Source organism: Cryptomeria japonica, chromosome 6, assembly GCF_030272615.1.
Source record: "Cryptomeria japonica chromosome 6, Sugi_1.0, whole genome shotgun sequence".
NCBI lineage: Eukaryota > Viridiplantae > Streptophyta > Pinopsida > Cupressales > Cupressaceae > Cryptomeria > Cryptomeria japonica.
This window is the reverse complement of record NC_081410.1, coordinates 336,990,854-337,011,720: the sequence shown is the minus strand read 5'-3', so window position 1 is coordinate 337,011,720 and position 20,867 is coordinate 336,990,854. Positions and strand designations below refer to the sequence as shown.

The 20,867-nt window shown below is 37.9% G+C and overlaps 1 protein-coding gene across 1 annotated transcript in view; it reads right to left on the bottom strand.

The window, feature by feature from the left end:
* Window positions 1-20,867, bottom strand: part of LOC131044268 (endo-1,3;1,4-beta-D-glucanase) — a 118,364-nt gene that overhangs the window by 39,940 nt on the left and 57,557 nt on the right. Inside the window, exons 3-6 of the mRNA XM_057977561.2 lie at window positions 13,879-14,014; window positions 13,458-13,548; window positions 13,114-13,203; window positions 12,826-12,926 (exon numbers count right to left, since the gene is read on the bottom strand). Coding sequence (XP_057833544.1) covers window positions 12,826-12,926; window positions 13,114-13,203; window positions 13,458-13,548; window positions 13,879-14,014 — 418 coding nt within the window. The remainder of the gene's footprint in view (window positions 1-12,825; window positions 12,927-13,113; window positions 13,204-13,457; window positions 13,549-13,878; window positions 14,015-20,867) is intronic.

Sequence of the window (20,867 nt, the reverse complement as noted above, 5' to 3'; positions counted from 1 at the left end):
GAGAAACTTGAAAAGAAGAGGAAGAAAGCGAGAGCCAATAGAGGGACTCGGACATCAAAAAGAATCAGAAGAGAAAAGATCCCTATCAGGAGGCCGAAAGTTAGTTCGTCATCCAGGGACCCCAGTTCAGAGGATGATGTAGTTGAACTTGACTATATACCTGCTTCGCCTTCCCAGAGTGATGTTGGTGCGTTCGAAGCTAATAATCCTCCGGCACAAGGTGAGCCAGATGCAGAGGTAGAGATCGTTGGCCCCGATGAACCTGAAAATCAAGTTGAGGGAGAAATTCCACCTAATCAAGAGGCTGGTAAGCATGACCTCACACAGAGGAGTCGGCATGAATTACAATTGAATAGTGCCGGCAAAGATGACACCACCGTTGAGGGAGAACAAAAAGAGGATGAAGCCCAGGAGCCCAACAAAACTGCAGAGCAACCATCGCAAGAGGATACCCAGCAGTTGTTCAGCGAGGTAGGGGAGAACTCAGCTATGAGTAAGGGATTGGATACTGCATCCGTTCCTTCTATGATAGATCAATTGTAGGTAGATAGCAAGCCAGCTGAAACCTCCAAAGAACAGAGTGGGAATTTGGCAATAACATCCGGACAAACCATCCCTCAAGACTGGTTAATTGCTCGTGCACAGCGGAAAGCAACTGTCAAGCCACCTATCAACTTGGAGGATATCTTCTCTCACATAGGAGAGATAAAATCCAAAGGTAAGAAAAAGCCCAAGACCTACTCCCGGATCACTAAAGATGAGTTGAGGAACCGCACCATTCATATCGCTACCCCGCCTACAGATAAGCTAGCCGATCAGATTGCATTGACCGATTATAATATTACAACCATCCCAATCGGGCGAGCCACCAAAGAGCAAGAAAGGGAAGAATTCAAGGATTCTGTGCAGAATATGCTCAGACAGCTCGACGAAATGACCACTGAGAGAGACATGTACCGAGCTCGTGCTGAGCAGGCTAAGGGGTATATTGATCGCCTGTTGAGGCCGCTGCAACATGCCACTGAGTCCCATGATCCCCCATTAGCATTAACACAAAGAACCACAGCTGAATTTGACGAAGTGCGTGATACCGCCAAAGCCGTCAGGGAATGGATTCAAGGCATTAAGGAAAAGGGAGAGCAAATCTTCAAAGATCTGCGAAAAATGGCTCTCCATAGGGAATCCACTCTTATCAAAATGTGTAAGCTAAGGAAAGAATGTTATAACACTCATGAGGTGATTGCCAAGGCATTACCTCTCATAAGGGCTCTATTTTGGACCTGCTCTCAAATCCCCACAATTGATATTATCCTGGATCCTTATAATGTCAATACCTTCAAGGAATGGTATTGGATTCTCAACATGAAGAACGACATGAAGGATAATATCAATAAAATGCAAGATAAGTGTGATGACGCTTTGTCAAATGTGAAGGATCTTGGTGAAAAGATCCTTAGATCAATGGTTCCTGGTTGGAAAAGTAGTATGATAGATAATGAGGCACAACCACAATGGGAGGACAGGCTTAAAACCAGGGTCACCTACTTCATGGAGGACCTAGATTTTGCTAGTGGGCTACAGGAAGATATATTGTGCTTTGAAAATCATAGATCATACTGAAGAGAAGAGCTGGAGAATGTAGATAGCCTCCTAGAGGGTATTCATTATAAAATATTTAATCCTCCTATGCCTCCTACAACCGAACTGTTCAAGTTGTGCCTAAGATTCTAGGACTACGTTCGGGTAGAGCATGCGGCCGATCGGGATATCTAGGGAGAGTACTTGCGCGACAAGGTCGAATTTATTGAAAAGGAGTCCACAGCAGGAAAGGAGAAAGTGCTTTCCTAAAAGTGCGAGTTTTTTTTTAAATCTTAAAAAGCACTTTCCAGACATAAAGTTTATTCCTAACTACCAAAACAGTTATAAATCTTGAGCTCCGTGCATGTGCACTTTTTGGAGCAGCTTTTTGGGTAGTTATTGATTACCTTTTTGGTAGTTATTGTTTCTCCTTTTGTTGTTGCTGATATTTTGCCTCCCATTTATGGGTATGGGCAGTTTTGATAAAGGATGAATCTGGCCCACTTGTTTAAGTTTAAATCGTGGCCATTCATCCATTTTTGGGGAATTCTATATAAAGGAGTTAGTTCCTCCTTTTTTGTAGGCAGAAAAACAAAGATTGTTGCAAAAACTCTGGCGAAATATATACAAGATTTAATGGATGTTAAAGTTGTGTTTGTTTTACTATGAGTGCATGGTCCTCTTCTCCATTTATTTCATATTTTTGCAACTGTATTTACTTTCAGACAGTTATTTATGCATGTATTTGATGGAAAATTTTGGTTCATACCATTAGGAAATAGTTGATTATTGTTTCCTCTGCATGGTTAGTTTGAGCCCCTTTTGTGCTAAGTTCGGTTATTAGATTTGGATTAATGGGTGTAAGAGTCTATCATTCATATCTAATAGCTTGAAAATTCAAAATCCTTAGATGATTGCGCTGGTTTTTACCTAGTTGTGCTAATTAGCTGGCAAAGTAATCCCTAGTTATTTTGAGACTTTCGTCTGTGTTAAAATATGATGTCTTAGTTAAACTAGTTAGCTGCTCTCATTCACTCTTTATCCCTATCCCCCCTTTTTCCTTTTTTTATTAAAGAAACCCTCCAGTCAAGTTGAAATAACATCAATTAGAAGCAAATCAGCTGATATAGGACTGTAAAACTTTAGGGAACCTATACGAAACCTATTCCGTCTAACCGTAAGTCCCCTTTGTGTTTCCAGCAAAACACATCAACTACTAAGCTATCCTGCAATCAAGACCTATCAACCGAAACATTGAGGTCATCCCCATTGATCAAATTCACACAGCATTAGGGATTTTCTTATCTCAAGAGAGGATAGGATTCTTAGTATTCTATTCTACGTTGGCCAGATGAAGTCGTAGTTCCGCGATTTTAGACACGTCAACAGGTGGCACCTATGAAATAAGAGCTTGATCAAATTCAGAAAAGTGGAACATGGGAACTTGTTCATAGACTTAAAGACAAAAATGTAATAGGCACAAAATGGGTCTATAGAAACAAATTGAATGAAAATGGTTAAGTTGTGAGAAACAAGGCAAGACTTGTATGCAAGGGTTATACTCAGGTAGAAGGTATTGACTTTGATGAAACCTTTGCTCTTGTTGCACGTTTAGAAGCAATTAGAATGTTCTTAGCTTTTGCTTCTTTTAAAGGCTTTAAGATTTTTCAAATGGATGTAAAATTGTTTTTCTCAATGGTAGCTTGAATGAAGAAGTGTATATAGAACAACCTAATGGATTTGTGTTATCAGAAAATTAAACTATGTTTGTAGGCTGAAAAAGGCTCTTTATGGCCTTAAGAAAGCCCCACGTGCTTGGTATGATAGATTTGATAGTTACCTACAGCAACAAGGAATCAGAAGAGGGATAGCAGACAACAATCTATATGTCAAAGAATAAGGTAATTGCATGTTGATTGTAGTAGTTTATGTTGATGATCTGATTTTTGGTAGTGATTGTGTAGAAATGTGTAAACTTTTTGCTACCAATATAAAGAAGGAATTTGAAATGTCCAAGTTGGGTGAGTTGTCCTTCTTCCTTGGATTACAAATTCATCAATCTGATAAAGGTATTTTTATCTCTCAAACAAAGTACATTAGAGAGATGTTGAAAAGGTTTAGAATGGGGGATTGTTATCCTATAAGTACTCCTATGATAACAGGATGCAAACTTAGTAAAGATGATGAGTCTGTAAATGTTAATCAAACGTTTTACATGTTAGGAATTCACACTAGTGTTCACATGGGATAGAGTGTTTGAGGTAAAGTAATAACTCATGTAGTAATTATGTTTATTAGTAATATTAAATTATATGTTAGGCTTGTTAATCATATGTAGAATTTTATCGTTGTACGGGTTTATGTTTGTTTGAGTTGTTAAAAACAACTCTAATAATTAGTGAGTTGTTCCTATAATGTAGGAACCCAAACTCCTATAAGTATGCAATCCATTGAACGAATGGGAGATTGAAGCACAGTATTCTCATATGTTTAATTTTTGCTTCTATTCTATCTAAAATCTCTATTATGGTATCAGAGCTAGGAAATAATGACATAAAATTCTGCTATTCATAAGGTTGCACGTGATCCCAATGATCTCATAATCTTCAGCGATTATTAACGATCTGAAGGAAATTCAGAGATCTTAATAGATCAATATTAGCGAGAAACTTGAGATATCACCAAGCGATTTGTCAATGACATAGGAGTTCTGAACATCAAAGGCCTCAGTTGTTGAAGTCGATTGGATTTTGCATTGCATTATTGCATGCACTACTAATCGTGGCAGTTGAATTGGCATTGAAGTGCCAAATATGGTATAGTCTCCAGCAGCCCCAACAAAGGAGTTATGAACAGCATCACATTCCTTCACAAATATATACCACGTTCTTCACAGAATTATTCCTTGAATGCTAACACCATTGGAGGCCAATTGAACAGTTTTGTAAGCTCCAATTTTGTATTGCAAGCCCGTGACCCAGGCTGAAAGATCCCCAATCTAATTTGACCCAAAATTTTCAGATTTGATTGCTTGACATTTTGTCAAACATTTGGCATGAAGAGTGTTTCAGTTTTGATTTTTGTGTGTATGAATATTATCTGATGTTTGTTTGAAAGTTCCTCAATGCCAATATGTAAACTAATGCAAAAAAATGATAAACAAGTGATTGCATAAGCACATATCAAGTATACCACAGCCAAATTTGCCTTTAATTGATATAAATCAGGTCTGATTACAACTTATAACAGATCTGATATGAAAGTTTCAGACTGTTACAGCAGTTACAAACTTAATCCAAATTAAAGATTTGGGTTCACAGACCATGCACACATACCCGGAATGATTCCTCTTCATTGTAAATGATGTTGAGCCTTATTTGGAGATGGTATGAGCTTCCAGACTGAGGTAGACAGGTCTGATATCAGTCTGATATGAATTTCCAGGTCAGATCTGAGTTCTGGGTCAGCATCAAATGACTGTAATAGGTCTGATCCGCAATTTCCAGCCACCTGGGCAAATTCCACTAACAAGTAAGGGCTCTCCTTGGGTCTGATTTGAGATATCAGACTTAATTTCTCTGATCTAAGGTCTGATTTGGCTCCAAATCCTAGTGCCTGACCGTAGGAGGGTGTATTTCCTGCTATAGGCTGTACAGCTGAAGCTGGAGGTCTGAATTGAGTGTTATCTGCCGCCCAAGGTCTGGATTTGTAATCTGCACAATGAATATACTCCTTTCCAAACTGAAACAAGTCAATGAGCACAGAATTCAACCCTCTTTTGAAATGATTTTTCTGAATTGTGAATCACAATTATAACCTAGTAAGTTGGGTTTTTGTCCAGCTACCTTATCTGCCAAGAGTTTTTGTTCTTGGAAGCCAATCTACTGTAAAATACTCCTTTCCAGAGCTCCCACCTGTTGCTGATGTCAAAAATACACCTGAATATATCTCAAATGGCTATATTTTCCTTCTTTTATTCACTTTTTTCCCAGCCCTAACCCTAATTTCAAATTAGGGTTCTCATTTCATGTATTAACAATGTTTTATTTCATATTATAATGCCTTCTCTTGGTTCCAATTAAACCAAGGGTCTATTTTATCATAATATAAAATGGCCCCATTTTAAGTTATAACTTCTAGGTAAATGTGCCCCATGGGTACTTTATTATACTTTATTGTAATATAAAGTGATTATAATAATTCACTTTATAATTATTTATTTAACCCAACTTAGGAAATATTTAAATATTTCCCAATTTATACATAAAATGCTCGAATGAGCTCAAAACTGAAAACTGTTTGTAGCCACCTGACTGTGAAGGATGCCTGAACCTCATAGGCCAAAAGGTAGTTCTCCCCTAAAATCTATGGATGCTCCTAAAAAGTAGGAGATTGACCCTGTCAACCTAAAACTGAACCCCAATGGTCCTCCTCTGTTGTATGTACCTCTGGAAGGTCTGTCAATGAACTGGGAGTTCCTACTAAAAAAATAGGAGATGCACTCAAAGTCTCCAAAACATTCCCAGAGGTCTCTGGATGCCCCCAAGACCACTCTCAATCAATCCCTAAAAAATAGGGATCCCTTGTAAATTTTAGGAAATTACTGTCAACTGCTCCAAACTGTCTGAAAGCTCATGCATGACTCTCTGAGCCCCTGAGTTGGTTTCCTCCACGCTCTGTTGGCCTACGGGAACCAAATAATAGACCAACCCTGCTAAAAATGTTGTCACTAAGGAAGGGCAAAAATTGGGGACATGACACGGGCTCAAAAATTGGTGGCCAAAATTTGGGACGTGTATGCAATATGAAAAGGTTATGTTCTTAGCACTAGCAGTGCATGATCAAAAATCAAAACCGATGGCACAGAGAAGGGAAGCAATTTTGGTGCCAACAATAAAGAGAAGAGTAATCCTTGCGAAACTTAAATGTCACAGAGCTCTTGTGAAGACTAATCCCATTTATGGAAAAATTTGTGGAAGTTGTAAACAGATAATGGCACTTTATTGTAGCTAATTTTGGCTATACCATCATAGAAGTCTCGCCGTTCACTTTGGGAGAAGTGAGGACATGTTATAGTCACCTACACAATCTAATGTGAGTGGAGTCATTTAAAATAGTAATTTCATGGTTGGTATAGTCTATGTCTATAGATTGAGTGTTTAATGATAGCTTTAAGATTGAAGTTAATTTGTTATCTATTTGGTGTCCCAAATTATAGTTTATTCATGGGGTATTAGTCCGAGTAGGGTCTATTTTCATTAGTTTTGATTGTAGTATGTCTCAATGTAAAAGTGTCAAAAATTATGAAAAATAATAAGTGCCTCAGTTGTAACTGGTTGCATTATTGCTTGTACGCGACATCCAACTTGAGGGGGGGCTTTATAAATTTGAGCTTCAAAGTCAAATTTGCTAAGTAGCAAATCATTGGAGGTAGGAGGCAATGGAGAAAGGAGGACACTCAGCATCCTCTTGTCAATCATCAACAACAGCGTCACTCATCAACTTTGGTAGCATTTTATTTTCTAGTGTGTGGCAGTGATAAGTTTTCTATGTTATTTGAGATCCAACAGCACGATCAACAACAATGGGTATTTATATTCTTGTGTGTGATTTCTTTATGTACTCTCCTAAAGTAAAACATTGTAATGAACAAAAGCACTAGAGTAATGCAGTTCATGGATCTTGAAAAGGTTAGTGCTGATCCACAAAACCATATGAGGTGAACAGATGAGTGTGTTCTTGTTCATGGCTAGGTTTGTGATAAACCTGTGTGAAAACCATGAAAGGTTGATGAAATGTGCCTTTCGTTCAAATCAAGATCATTATCCAAACGAGTTGGCTTACTGTAGTTGGAAGTGCTAAGGTGGAGAATATGGACATCATCGATATTGTAAACGATTAAATAGGAGAGCAACTGACTATAAAGATCCTTTGACTGTCGGACTTCTTGGAAGTATGGTTGGTTGGTGATAAGTTCATTAGAAGTGAAAGCGGGATAAGTTCTCATATGTAGGTGATCATGTGCAGCAAGTCCTAGATAACAGTATGCAGACCTAAAAGTATGCATGGGCATACGATTCTGTTTCCAACTTGTGTGATGTTCTTTCTCCCCATGTTCACACTAAGGGGGGATGTTAGGAGTTCAAGTTAGTGTTCACATGGGATAGTGTGTGAGATAAAGTAATAACTCACGTAGTAGTTATGTTTGTTAGTAATATTAAATTACCTGTTAGACTTGTTAATCATATGTAGAATTATTTGTTGTACGAGTGTATGTTTGTTTTAAAACAACTCTAATAATTAGTGAGTTGTTCCTATAATATGGGGACCCAAACTCCTATAAGTATGTAATACATCGAACGAATGGGAGATTGAAGCACAGTATTCTCATATGTTTGATTTTTGCTTCTATTCTGTCTAAAATCTCTATTATTACACGTTTATGGTAGGAAGTTTGTTATACGTTACAGTTACTAGACCTGACATTATGCAAGTTGTCAGTTATGTTGCTAGATTTCAAGCCACTCCTAAGGATACTCATATTCAGGCAGTTAAGAGGATCTTCAAGAAACTTAAGGGTACTATGGATTATGGTTTATGGTATCTTAAAGGTAATGATTTCACACTTACAGCTTATACTGATGCAGATTGGGTTGGTTCAGTTGATGATAGAAAGAGCACAAGTGGTGGTGCTTTCTTTCTAGGTGGCTGTATTTTTTCATGGTTAAGTAAAAAACAGCCTTCTATTTCATTATCTACAGCTGAAGAGAAGTTTATTGCAACAGTGTCATGTTGTACACAAGTTCTTTGGATGAAGTAGACATTGAAAGACATTAAGGTAGAATTCAATCATCCTATTTCTATCTTATGTGATAACACAAGTACCATTAATATTTCTAAAAATCCTGTGATGCATTCTAGAACCAAGCATATTCCTATTAAGTATCATTTTTTGAGAGAACAAGTTACTAATCATCAAATTAAGCTGGAATATGTTTCTACTAAAGAACAGATTGCTTATTTGTTTACAAAGCCTCTACCAAAGGATAAGTTTATATTCTTGAGGGAAAAGTTGGGAGTGTTTTCACTCAATCACTGATTTGTAGATTGGACTCAGGAGGAGCTTTTCATTGTTATATTCTATGAGCTCCATTTCAGTTTTGCAGATATATTTTTGTCGTTGATGTCAAAGGGGGAGTAGTAAGACAGGGGGAGCATCATTTGTTCAGATTATTTCAGATTTTTTTTTGTTTCAAGTTGGGATGCCATCAATGACAAAGGGGGAGATTGTTGAAAATTTTGTCATTGATGTCAAATGTCAGTAGATGAGTTTTACAGAAGAGTTTGATTTGGCATTTTGGTTGAGCTAGTTGTCTGCTAGCTTAAGCTTCATACTTGCTTGGTTCTATTGGTTGCTTGTCTACTTGACATACTTGGTTGTCTACTCCAACTAGTTGTTGGTCTACTTCAGCTGCTTGAGTGTTTGGTTAAGCTGCCTAAATGTTGGTTTGAGCTATTTTGCTGTCAGCTTAAGCTACCTTTGAGTCCACATCATGTTTACTTTTGCCAAGTCAGAATTTGTGCTTAGGCATTTATGTCTTACTATCATGGAGTCAAATTGTCTATAATCCGACATAACGCATAAAGACAAACACCAATATTCAGTGCCCGACATACAAATATCGGCTCTTATAAGTCGATGTTTTTATAAGAATTAGTTTCTACATTTACTCCGCGTATTGCTCTTTGTTTGGCAGGTTTTGTGTAACACATCTGTTATGCGGTGAAGAATATTCAGAAAAGAGGATGCCATTTGTATTACGTAGTGAATCATGGCCAAAAACAATAACTGTCTTCTGTATACGTGCCAGGTGGTTTTTTACAGTTCGAATTTCTTGCTGAGAAGCCATTTTTTTTTAAGGTATGTTCGATGGAAGTTATATTTTTATCACTGGTAATATGTTTAAGTGATATACGGAAAGGACCTGTGGCTTGGTTCGAAGTCAGATGTGTGCATTTTTTTAGAACTTATTTTATCACCAAGTCTGTTGTTTCTAGGAGGATCGAATGGTTAAAAAAGCATACTTTTTTGCTGAAAAAAAGTGATGGAAGTAAGAGATGTACACATCTCTGTGAATGGTGGATGTATCTGAAGTACTCCAGGTTGTAGGAATAAACTAAGAAATGGCAGAAAATGATTTGTGTATGAATGTAGTTGTATATTATCTATATTGTAGAGAACAATGAAAATGGAAGGGGGTGCATAGTTTTCTTTTGTGAGTGTGGATTACATGCTGAACATCGTATTTAAAATACGATTTGGTTCTTTTTGAAAAACTGTTTTGACCATATAGAAGGAAGAGACTGTTACGTACATCTTGAGCTGCTGGAGGTTGTTGGAGTGGAAAAAGATTTTGGTGCGTCAAAGATAGTGTGGATGCTGAAAAAAACTGAATTCAGTGCTACTTATTTTTCGATGCTATTATTTTGAATGATGTTCACAGCTGTTTTTATGTAGATTTATTCTTTGTTTGTGAGAGGTACAATATTTAAGGCCAACAGTCTTGTATAAGGATGTATGAGAAAAATGTTTTCTGAGTGGTACAAAAGAAGACTTTGAGAATCAGTAGACAGTTTTTTGCAAGGGAAATTTTTTATATATTTTTGTTGGGTAATCTTCAAAGCTTTTTTTCAGATGGAGCAGATTTGATTGTGTTTGTTATGTTGTATATGTCACTCTGAGAAAAGGTGTACTTCTAAGTTGGTGCTCAAATTGAGGTTGGTGCCTCAGATGTTCGATGTTGGTGCTTTAAGAGGGTTCGTGCTCTCTGTGAGTTGGAGCTCACTTTTGTAAGCTAGTTTGGTGCCCATTTTGATTTTTGAAAGCTATAGTTCAACCGTGGTTTTTTACCCGAAAGGGTTTTCCACGTGAAATCCTGTGCTCATATGTTCATGCTTATTCTCCAATGTTTATCAAGTTCTAAATTGTTAAAATATTGATTCACCCCCCGCCCCCCTCTCAATATTTTCTGTGTGCTTTTCAATTTCAACATCCCAAGCCAACAAAGAGTGCCTTCCAAGTTTACAATTTTCAGAAATAAATTACCTAGAATGAATAGTATAAAATTTCAATCAAAGCTTGAATAGTTTGATACTAACATATGCCAAATAGCTTGGAAGAAATTAGAACTGGATCATTATAGCCTCAAGATTGAAAGAAATACTAAGAAAGACTATTAACACTCAATGTAATGTCCCTACTAGTTAGAGATCACTGTCCTGCAAACTAATCTAATTTGCAATTAAACTTCAATTACTTAATTAACACTAATCTCAATTCTTATTTAATAAAAGGATACGAGTGCAGCACTGGGACATGTCCTTAGGAGGTTGTAATGCTCGCCTTCTTGGAACCCATCTTGGTTCCAAGCCATACCAGGAAATCGATGGATAATTTGATTCCTATCTTGGATGTAACATCTTACATCCAAGCCTACCAAGGAAGACCATCATATATGATCAATTCCTTGCCTTGGATGATGCATCTCATCATACAAGTCTACCAGAGAGGACCGGCCAGATCCGTCTCTTCTTGGATGAGCCTTTGTCACCCAAGCCATAACATATATGCATATAGATACTCAATATATACTGCCTACCAGGGATTATCATAATCCCTGAATTAGGCTAAGGGAATTTCCTCCCAATAGCCTCCATCATATAGCCACATTATTCATATAACATTCTACAATTCATTATCATTTTTTAATCCATAAATTAAGCCTACATTTAAATATTCCTTAATTCCCATTATTAATCCTACATACATATAAATATTCTACATACATACAACATTATAATCATGCTATAATTCTGTAATATACAACATTATAATAATAATATTTTGTAAAACGAGATTGGAGACATAATCTGTATGACAGATCTACCAAAAGAATACGAGTATATACATGTGTGTGTGTCGCACGCACGTCCACACGCATATACGTACCTGTAGCATTAATGCCAACCTCTTACTACCGGCTCTGCTGACGCAGCTGCAGTTCCCTTTCCTTCCTCTCCGTCCTGTGTCTCCCTTTGCGCTGTGGTTCCTTCCGTATACCCCGTGGAGGGGAAGGGTTGTGTCCCTCCACGGGTCCCTTCCGCGGTAAGGGGTGTGACGGTGGTCACAGCCCAGGCTGCGACTACCATCCCACCACTTCGCGCGCGGCGGGGGGGGCTAACCGTGATGTGCTTCCCTTATATTATGTCGCAGTTCATAATTAACTTTTAGTTTATATAACGTTTTATTTCTATTAACATTTTTATTTAATAATACTTTTCTTTATTATTTTATATATTAAATACATTGACATTTTAATCATTTATTTATATTAACCTTTATTTAATAAATTAACAATATTTAATGATTTATTTCCTCTTTTAGTATATTAACATTATTTAATAAATTTACATCAGGTGATACAGTAGGGGTTATCACACTCAGCTAAACTAACAAACATCAAATCCTCTAACATTTTAAGAGAATAAAAAGAGTTCATAATGACCATAAACTAGGAGCTTCAGCAACACAGCGAGACAAATGGTAGCCTATAAAAGATAGGTATTGCAGGAAAAATTCAAACAGCAAAACTAATACCTCAACCTCTTATCAAAGGCAATAACTACATTGCAATAGTTAAAAATTACTCTCAAAAATGAAAATGCAATAAAAAAATAACAAGAGAACCATCAAACTGTTTGGACTCAACTCCCAGTACCCCCATTACAATAATGGTGCCCAGCAAAACTGGTTCAAATACACAAATCATAATGACAATCACCTTCTTTCCCAAGACTCACCAAATCTCATTCTAGGGATACCTGTTATTGCCTATATTACTGATTTTTACGTTGAAAGAAAACTGATGTGTGGTATGCATAGAAGGAAAGCTAGCACATCAATATTGATTGAAACAAGCAAGAAAATAATTATCGATATTTACTTGTTTAAATCAGTTGATCCTTCAAAATAAAAGTATATTTTGGGTGGAAAATCTGATATGACATTTTTTAATGTAGTATCAGTCTACGAGCAAATTTTGTATGTTTTTTAAAGAACCTGTTTGTCAGTATCATCTTGCTGTGTAAGACACCTAAATTCAAGCAAAGCCTTTCATTTGCTATGCCAGACAGATAAATTTAAGTGATTCCTCAAACATTGCATGGACTAGTGAGCAACATATGTACCTCAGGTCTTGCTGACAAAATTGCTTCATACTGCTCTATAATTTCTGGGGGGGTAATATGATCGAACTCAGCTCCCAATATTGCTATAGGTGCTTTAGTAACTGATCAATGGCATATTCCATTTATGAATTTAGTTCAAATTATTTTAAAATAAACCAGAAATATGACACCTCTACATAGGAAAGATTAAAATCTCATGATAGAGTCAGACAAAATCACAGTATATTTAGTAAATATTTTAAGCCAGCGTTGATATCCACAAAATATTTGAAAATAACATGTTTTCACCTTTAAAATCATCCACAGGAATAAGAGAAGGATGCAATAAAACCCCTGCTTTTATATAATCCCCTTTAGCCAGCTCCACGACCACCTTTGCTGCGAAGAAATTCCAAGATTATAGTGTATTATGTATAGACCATATTGAGATGTAGTTGAATGACCCTAAAAGGTTTAAATAGTTTTATAAAGTTCATATATGTTTCTGAAGCATAATTTGAAATTTTTACATATGAATCTATGATCTATATTCAACCATGATTTGACATGAAATGTGCTATCTTTCAAATATTCTAACTTGATCTCCAAGTTATCTCCACTAAGAAAAGAAGGGAGTAGAAAAAAATTCTAACCTCCCCAGCAAAATCCACTTGCACCAATTGCTGCTATACCTCTAGAATACAGAACACCAATAAGTTTTTTAGAGTCCTCAAAGCCTTGTGCCTATGGAGATGCAGAATAACAGTTAATGTTTCAAATCTACTTCCTTGGCATAGAAATGATACAGAAGCTCATAGAAGAAAGAATATGGTATGTGATTCACAAAATAGTGAATGTAACTGGAAAATTTTAAGAAAAACAACTAGAAGCAGAACCAAGTAGTACTGCTAGAATTAGACCTTGGCGCAGCAGTCATCACATCTAGCATAAGATTAGATTCCTAAAATAAAGGTAGTGGAGAATGACAGAGTACAAAGTATGCAAGAATGTTATTTTTTTCTAGGAAAATAAAATAAAATAATTCTGATAAAAATGAATGTCACAAAGCATCACCGGCCGATGCCTACTAAGCCACTCTGGCTGATTAGCAACAGGATCTCCAGTAGTGGCTCGTACATATGGATCTCCACGAAAATAGTCAGGGACCACAACATAATATCCACAAGCTGCTACCTTGTCAGCAAGCTTTCTATATATCCAGAATTAAAAGCATATTAGATAAGTTACAATGAAAAGATGATCATAACCTTGCAACCCTTACCATAACAGAGACAAATGTCAACAATATCTTTTTCAATATATGACCATTATACATAGAGAATTCTATAGCATATAAATATTACAGCATACAAAAGGAATAAAATGCTGTACAAAAAAACCTTTCAAAACAATGGTCAAAACATGTATAAGAAATTCAGGTCATAAATTAAGGAGAGCATAATCAATTATTAATAAACATTAGTTTGCCATTCTCATTTCAGTTGAACTATTTGACCCATGCTATAGAATCTAAATGTATCATTAACTTCTTCTAAAATGACAACATTAGAACTAATGAATTTCCTACCTTGCAAAATAGCAATTTCTAAGAAAATTTTACATTTGTTGTTGCTCAATCTAAATACAGTAAAAACCCATCAAATCTTTTCTGGTTCGCTGCCTCTAGCCCCTAGTTCCGGTCCAGTTCGACCTCGGTCCTAGTCCAAGGTTGGTTCGCCTATGGGTCCGGATAGGGTCCGTGACCACAAGGCCTGGTTCGAACTGGTCGGCCCAGGTTCAAACCCGGGCAGACCAAGACGAATTTCGGCGGACCATGGGCTAACCAAGCAGAAAAGTACGCCAAAAAAGCATTTTTTTGGCAAATTTAATAGTTTTTTGACATCTACAACCCTAGAAAGTGCTTTTACAATAACTTGTGTTGGGTTTTATGTCTCATTTGGTGTGCAAATAGATTGGTTTCTCTTGAGCTGGAACAAATAGGTGATTGAACAAAAGTTTGGTTCAGCAAGAGAAAGTTGGAAGATCGATTGTGAAGCTTGATCAAGTATTTGTGCTTCATTCCTACACCTTTGCAAGCTTCTATTGGGCGAAAGAGGTAAGTGTTTTTTGAAAGATCCCTAATGGATCCCCGTGCTGATCTGCTGTAATTTTTAAAATAATAAACTATATTTTCCTATGATTTTGCTGATGGTCTTACAGAATAGAGAGAAGTTGCAGAATGTTTGGTTTCTTTTTGTATTTTTTTGAATATATAAGCAAGTAATGAATAAAGAACAGCAAATAAGGAAGGAAGCTGAAACAAGTAAGAACGTTCAATTAAATTAGAATTGATCCAAATCGTACCAGGCAGATTTCTGATTTACAATATCCAGATTATTCCCTACGCACTGGGGATGTGCTTACATCCAATAATGGCACCAACTGAAGGGTAGATGATGAACACAAACCAAGAACACCAGCTATGGCTGAATGAAAGTCTTCACCACTTCCAACGTAAAGTGTACCTGCTGTAATGGTGGCATCAAGCTGAAACAATCACGCCCCAGCTGGGAAATTCAACCACCCTGCTGAAACCCTCACCAAGCAATCTGAATCTCCACAAGGAATAGCGCATACACTCTAACCAATAATCCCAATGCCAAAAGAATCCACTGCCAATCAATAGCTGAGGGCTACGTCCCAACCAGTACCAATCATGGGGTTTGCATCCCAGATTGAAGAATTACTCTACCAGAGCAATATCGCACCAAACAAGTTTTCAATATGTAAAAGATAATGAGAAATTAGGTTTCCTTCTCCTTATATCTCTTTCCTTCCAAATCGAACCCTAAAGATATATGAAAAGTGCACTTTAATATAAAGTCATATTTCCCAATATTGGGTGCCCAAGTATAGAAAAAACACCACTTTTTCAATATAAATAACTCCAAGCGCCAAAAGGACCCTGGCAAGTGAAAATCATTTAGAAAAGTTCAAGACCTTTCCAACGAGCTATAACACATGGGCATATGAATCCAGATGAAGCCAAAAACCCCTTATTACTCCGAAATGGCTATAGACAGCCTTATTTAAAATATTAAAACGCTAACTTAGAAAATATTTAAATATATTAAAAATATAACCCAAATAGCTACAGAAAGCTCGAAACACACCAAAAGCCTGAAACTGAACCTGTCACCTGTCTGTGACTGATGTCGGAAATCATGGATCAACTGGCAGTCTCATCCCTAAAATCTAGGGATGCTCCTAGAAACTAGGAAACACACCCAAATCTCCTAAAACTGAAACCATCTGAAAGGTCATGAATAACCTCATGACTGGCAACTATCACGACCTCCTAAAATTTAGGGATATCCCCTAAAATCTAGGAACTGCTCCAAACTGGCTCCAAACTGCCTGTAAAGCCAAAATCCAGTCACTATATGCACTGAATGAGTCCCAATCAACCTCTGCTAGCCTACGAGACTCCAATGATAGGCCAACTCCTCCGTCTCTGATGTCCACTCTAGAAAGGGGACATGACATTTTTTCATTTTATTTTGTTTTTGCTTAATTTCTTTAATTTTTTTCATTTCTCTTTGATTCATAATTGTCCAAAACTAAAAGATCTACCTATTTTTCTTTCCATTCTCTTGTTTTTATATTGAATGTGCATAAAATTTCTTCCCATAGGAATACAATGGCATCTACCTCTTCCTCCATAGGCAATGCCAATAATGAACAACAACCGATTCTAATTATCCTTTGTGGAAGTATGTTGATATCATAAGACCCCTTCCAAGAGGTGGGGGATTCCGTTGGAAATGTCGGGGTTGTGATAAAGAAAGGAATAGTTCATATTTTGGGGTGGTAGGCCATTTATGTGGAATACCTGGTCAAGGAGTTGAGAAATGCCCTGGAAAAAAAATGCTCCTATACCAAATGAGACAATATTAAAATATATCACGGAGCATGAAGAGGCAAAAGAGAGAGAAGCACGTAGACAAAACATGCCCATTAAAAAAAATCAAAGGGAATGCTGCCCCCATCTTCAAATATTGTGATAGAAGACCGCCCCTATTTTACTACCGCAGTTGAGCCTGACACTGAAACTCAAGCACCCATTCCATGCAAAACAAAGGGACCTTTGAAAACTTCATTTCAAAATGAGAGTCCAGACATTGCTGACCAAGATGTAGCAAGATGTATATATGCAAATAGGTTGCCTTTCTGTGTTGTTTGCTCCCCATACTGGAAGAAGATGCTGAAAAGTGTCAATGAAGCTCCAAAAGGGTATAAGGGCCCTGATTATGAGAAGATACGCAACACCTTGTTGGAAGAGAGGTCAAAGGGGTTGAGGATGTATTGAAGCCCATAAGGGATTCATGGATTGAGACAAGAGTATCCATTGCTTGAGATGGGTGGAAAGATTCAAGAAACTGTCCCTTGATCAATGTCATTGCGGTTCCCCTAAAGGGACAATGTTTTTGAAATCCGTTGATTGTGAAGGGCAAGTAAAAGATGGGCAATTTATTGTTGATATTCTCATCGCTGCCATTGAATCAGTGGGACCTAGAAACGTTGTTCAAGTCATAACGGACAACACAAAAAATTGTAGAGCTGCTGGTTTGTTGGTTGAAGAGCGATATCAGCATATCTTTTGGACACCTTGTGCGGTCCACTCGCTCAATCTTATGCTACAAAATGTTGGGAATAAAATTGATTGGATCAAATATGTTTATGCAAAGGCTGAGGACATCCAGATGTTCATCACGAGCCACCATGTCTCAAGGAATTTTCAAATTATTCTCAAATTTGGAGCTATTGAAGGTAAATGAACTTGAACTTGAAGTGGTAATTTAATTAAAAAAAATTAAAATTAGTATTTTAAATTTTATGATTTTCATAACTTGATTGTGTAACGTGTATTCTTTTTACATGTTTGTCTCTATTTAATTGTATTTTTTTGCTTTAATTTCTATTTACAGGTTGCTGAAACCCGTTTTGCATCTAATTTAATCGTCTTGAGATGACTTGTAAAAGTGAAAGGGTCACTTTGCAATATGGTGATCAACAATAATTTGACTATATGGAAGCAAAGCAACAATGAGAGGGCAGCACCACAATAAGTGGAGATTAAAGGGTCAAGAGTGCTTTCAGATCAACCCTAGAGAGGGTGTGATATGGATCAGTCTGCCCAAGGGATGGATGAAAATCAATTTTGATGGGGCCTCAAAGGGTAACTCGGGTGTTGCAAGATGTGGAGTGGTCCTAAGGGATGAATGGGGAATATGCAAAATCATAAAATGTATTCCCATAGGAAATCAAACTAATCATGTTGCCGAAGCCATGGCGGCTTACCATGGGATGATCCTTGCCAAGGAAGCTAAATGCACTAAAGTTTGGTGTGAAGGAGACTCTTTAAACATAATCAATTGTTTAAATATGAAATTCCCGCCTTCTTGGTCAATTAGTAATGCTATTAAAGCAACTAGGAAAATCAGCGAAGAATTTGAAATGTGTGTTTTTACACGTGTATAGGGAGGCCAACTCCTGCGCTGATTGGGCAGCCAACCTGGCTTGCCAATCGGGAGACATCATTACTAATTATGGTGAAATGGAGATTGCAAGTGATATGAAATCCCTGCTTAATCAAGATCGGAGCCAAACAAGGCAACGTGGTACTTTTAATCATTGTTTCTAATGCCCCTTCCGCCTTTTTCGATGCAAGGTTTTATCGAAGATAATGAGCATTTATATAGGTGTCTTATCATTATTATCCGGCACGGATTCTAGGCGTTCTTACAGAGTACCCACAAAAACCAGAGGAGAGGTTATCAAGCTGAGAGAAGGAATTGCAAGGAAGGTGCTGGAAAAATGGGAGGTAACAAGAAAAGATTCGAACCTACTTCCTGCTCTGACTGGAGAAAGAACAAAGAAGTCAAGGATATCATTCAATAGGGGGGTCTGAATGTTTTCATGGAGCAACTAAGTGGGAAAGACCCCACAATCACTAGCTATTTCATCAAGAACTGGAAAAATGGCAAAATCCTTATCGAATCCCAGATGATGAATGTTGATGAAGAGGTCATTGCCAAGGCCACGGGGACGACTACTGAGGGAATGAAATTTTATAGGGACCGAGGCATATCAGATAAAGCAGCAGATAAGTTTCCTACCATGAACGAAGAGAGGAGAAAGATGATTAAAATCGACAACTCCTACCATGCTCTGAAGAGAATTTGCAGGCCATGGAGGTTTGTTTTATTCACTTCTATTGCTTACATTACCTTAGATGGTAGGTTTACCAGAGCCTACGGGCATCGCTTTGTTTTGCTCAACCATTTCCGTCATGGGGAAAAGGTGAGCCTACCCTATTACCTAGCATGCTCAATGGATCATACTATAAAGGAGGTTCAGAAGGACCCTAAAGGCGACCATGCCCTCCACCAGGGGCTTATGGTCCTGGTTTATAAAATGCTTAAGGGGAAGTGCATTGAAAAGCCTATTAAAAGCAAAAATGCAAGAGATGAGACAACGGAGAGTGAAGCTAGCGGATTTAACTTTGAATCGGAGACCGAGGGAGAATTGGAAGAAACTAGCAAAAAAGGGAAGAATAGGGCCAAGAAGAGAAGGATTATTGTGGAATCAGAAATGTCGGATTCTGAAACCGAATCCTTTGAGAAAAAATTTGTTAAAAAAAAGAAAGGGAAAGCTACTGGAAAGCAGACTCAAAGGAAGAATACTAAAAAGGGTAACAATTCAGACACCAACCACATTCTGGTTGATTCTGAGGAGGAGGCTGAAGAAAACAAGAAGGTTGAGGGCAGAGTTCCGTGACTCGCGGCGAGTCACGCGAGTCACGCGAGTCAGCGGGCCGGGTGACCCCTGCCGGGTCACGGTGACCCTGACCCGGGCTTGGACGGGTCAGAGGGCGTGACTCGCCTGACTCGCCGAGTCATGCGAGTCATTCCCTGACTCGCCGAGTCCGAGGGTCATGACCCGGCTGGAGTCACTTAATAAAGTGCAGTAAAAAAAAAACAAACAAACATAACATTTTTTAATGACTTTTTTTGCCATTTCCCTTTCTTATAACACCTGACGCCTTTAGAAAATAATAAAAGTATTTTTGGCCTCGCGGGGCGCTGCCCCTCGACCCCGCCCTGTATCGCGACAGGGAACGCGCAAGGGGCGCTGCCCCTTTGACCCCGCAAGGGGCGATGCCCCTTGACCCCAAATTGGGGGTGCTGCCCCCAAACCCCCGTTGAAAAATATAGGGGGAAACCGCACCGATAGAAGTAGGGAAAATCTAATCTCTGACTCTGATTAGGCTGCATATAACAACACAACTTAGAAATCTTGGTAATTGGTATTTAGATTTAGTATTTCAAATTTCCTATAGTCTCAGTTGAAAATGTAATTCTTATACTGTAATACTGTCATACATCTTTTCAAAACTAGTTTTTCAAGTACTATATGTATATGTATAGCTATATCAGCACCACCACCCCGCCACCCCCCTATCGCCGTCCCCCTGCTGTCCCCAAACTTAGGCCCTTGGTCCCCCCGTCCCGGAAACACGTCCCCTCGTCCCCAACACCTATGGCTACTTAGACTGGCACATCACAGGCAGAGACTATGGCTACTCAGTCATCCGGGACCTACCTTAGACGCCTTTCTAGGAGGCAGATAGACGAGGCTGAGCCTGAGCCTGAGCCATAGACTTGTTTTTGTTTACACTTTACAGTTACATATATGTTTGGGAACATTTGAAGTCATGGATTTTATATACATTGGACAACATTTATAACTCTATATATCTATGTTTTCTAATTCCTTCAGCTACAATTTACATTTCTACGCATGTGATGGATGTATGTTTATGTATGTGATCAAATTAGCTTCTATTTGATGATGTTATAGTGTCTTTAAGCTTAATTCAATAATGGGTGTATGAAACAAGTTTTAAATCGTTAAAAATCTCTAAATTTCAAGGGTTTTCTTATTTTGCCGAGTCGTTGCCGAGTCATTGCCGAGTCCGAGCCGAGTCACGAGTCGAGTCA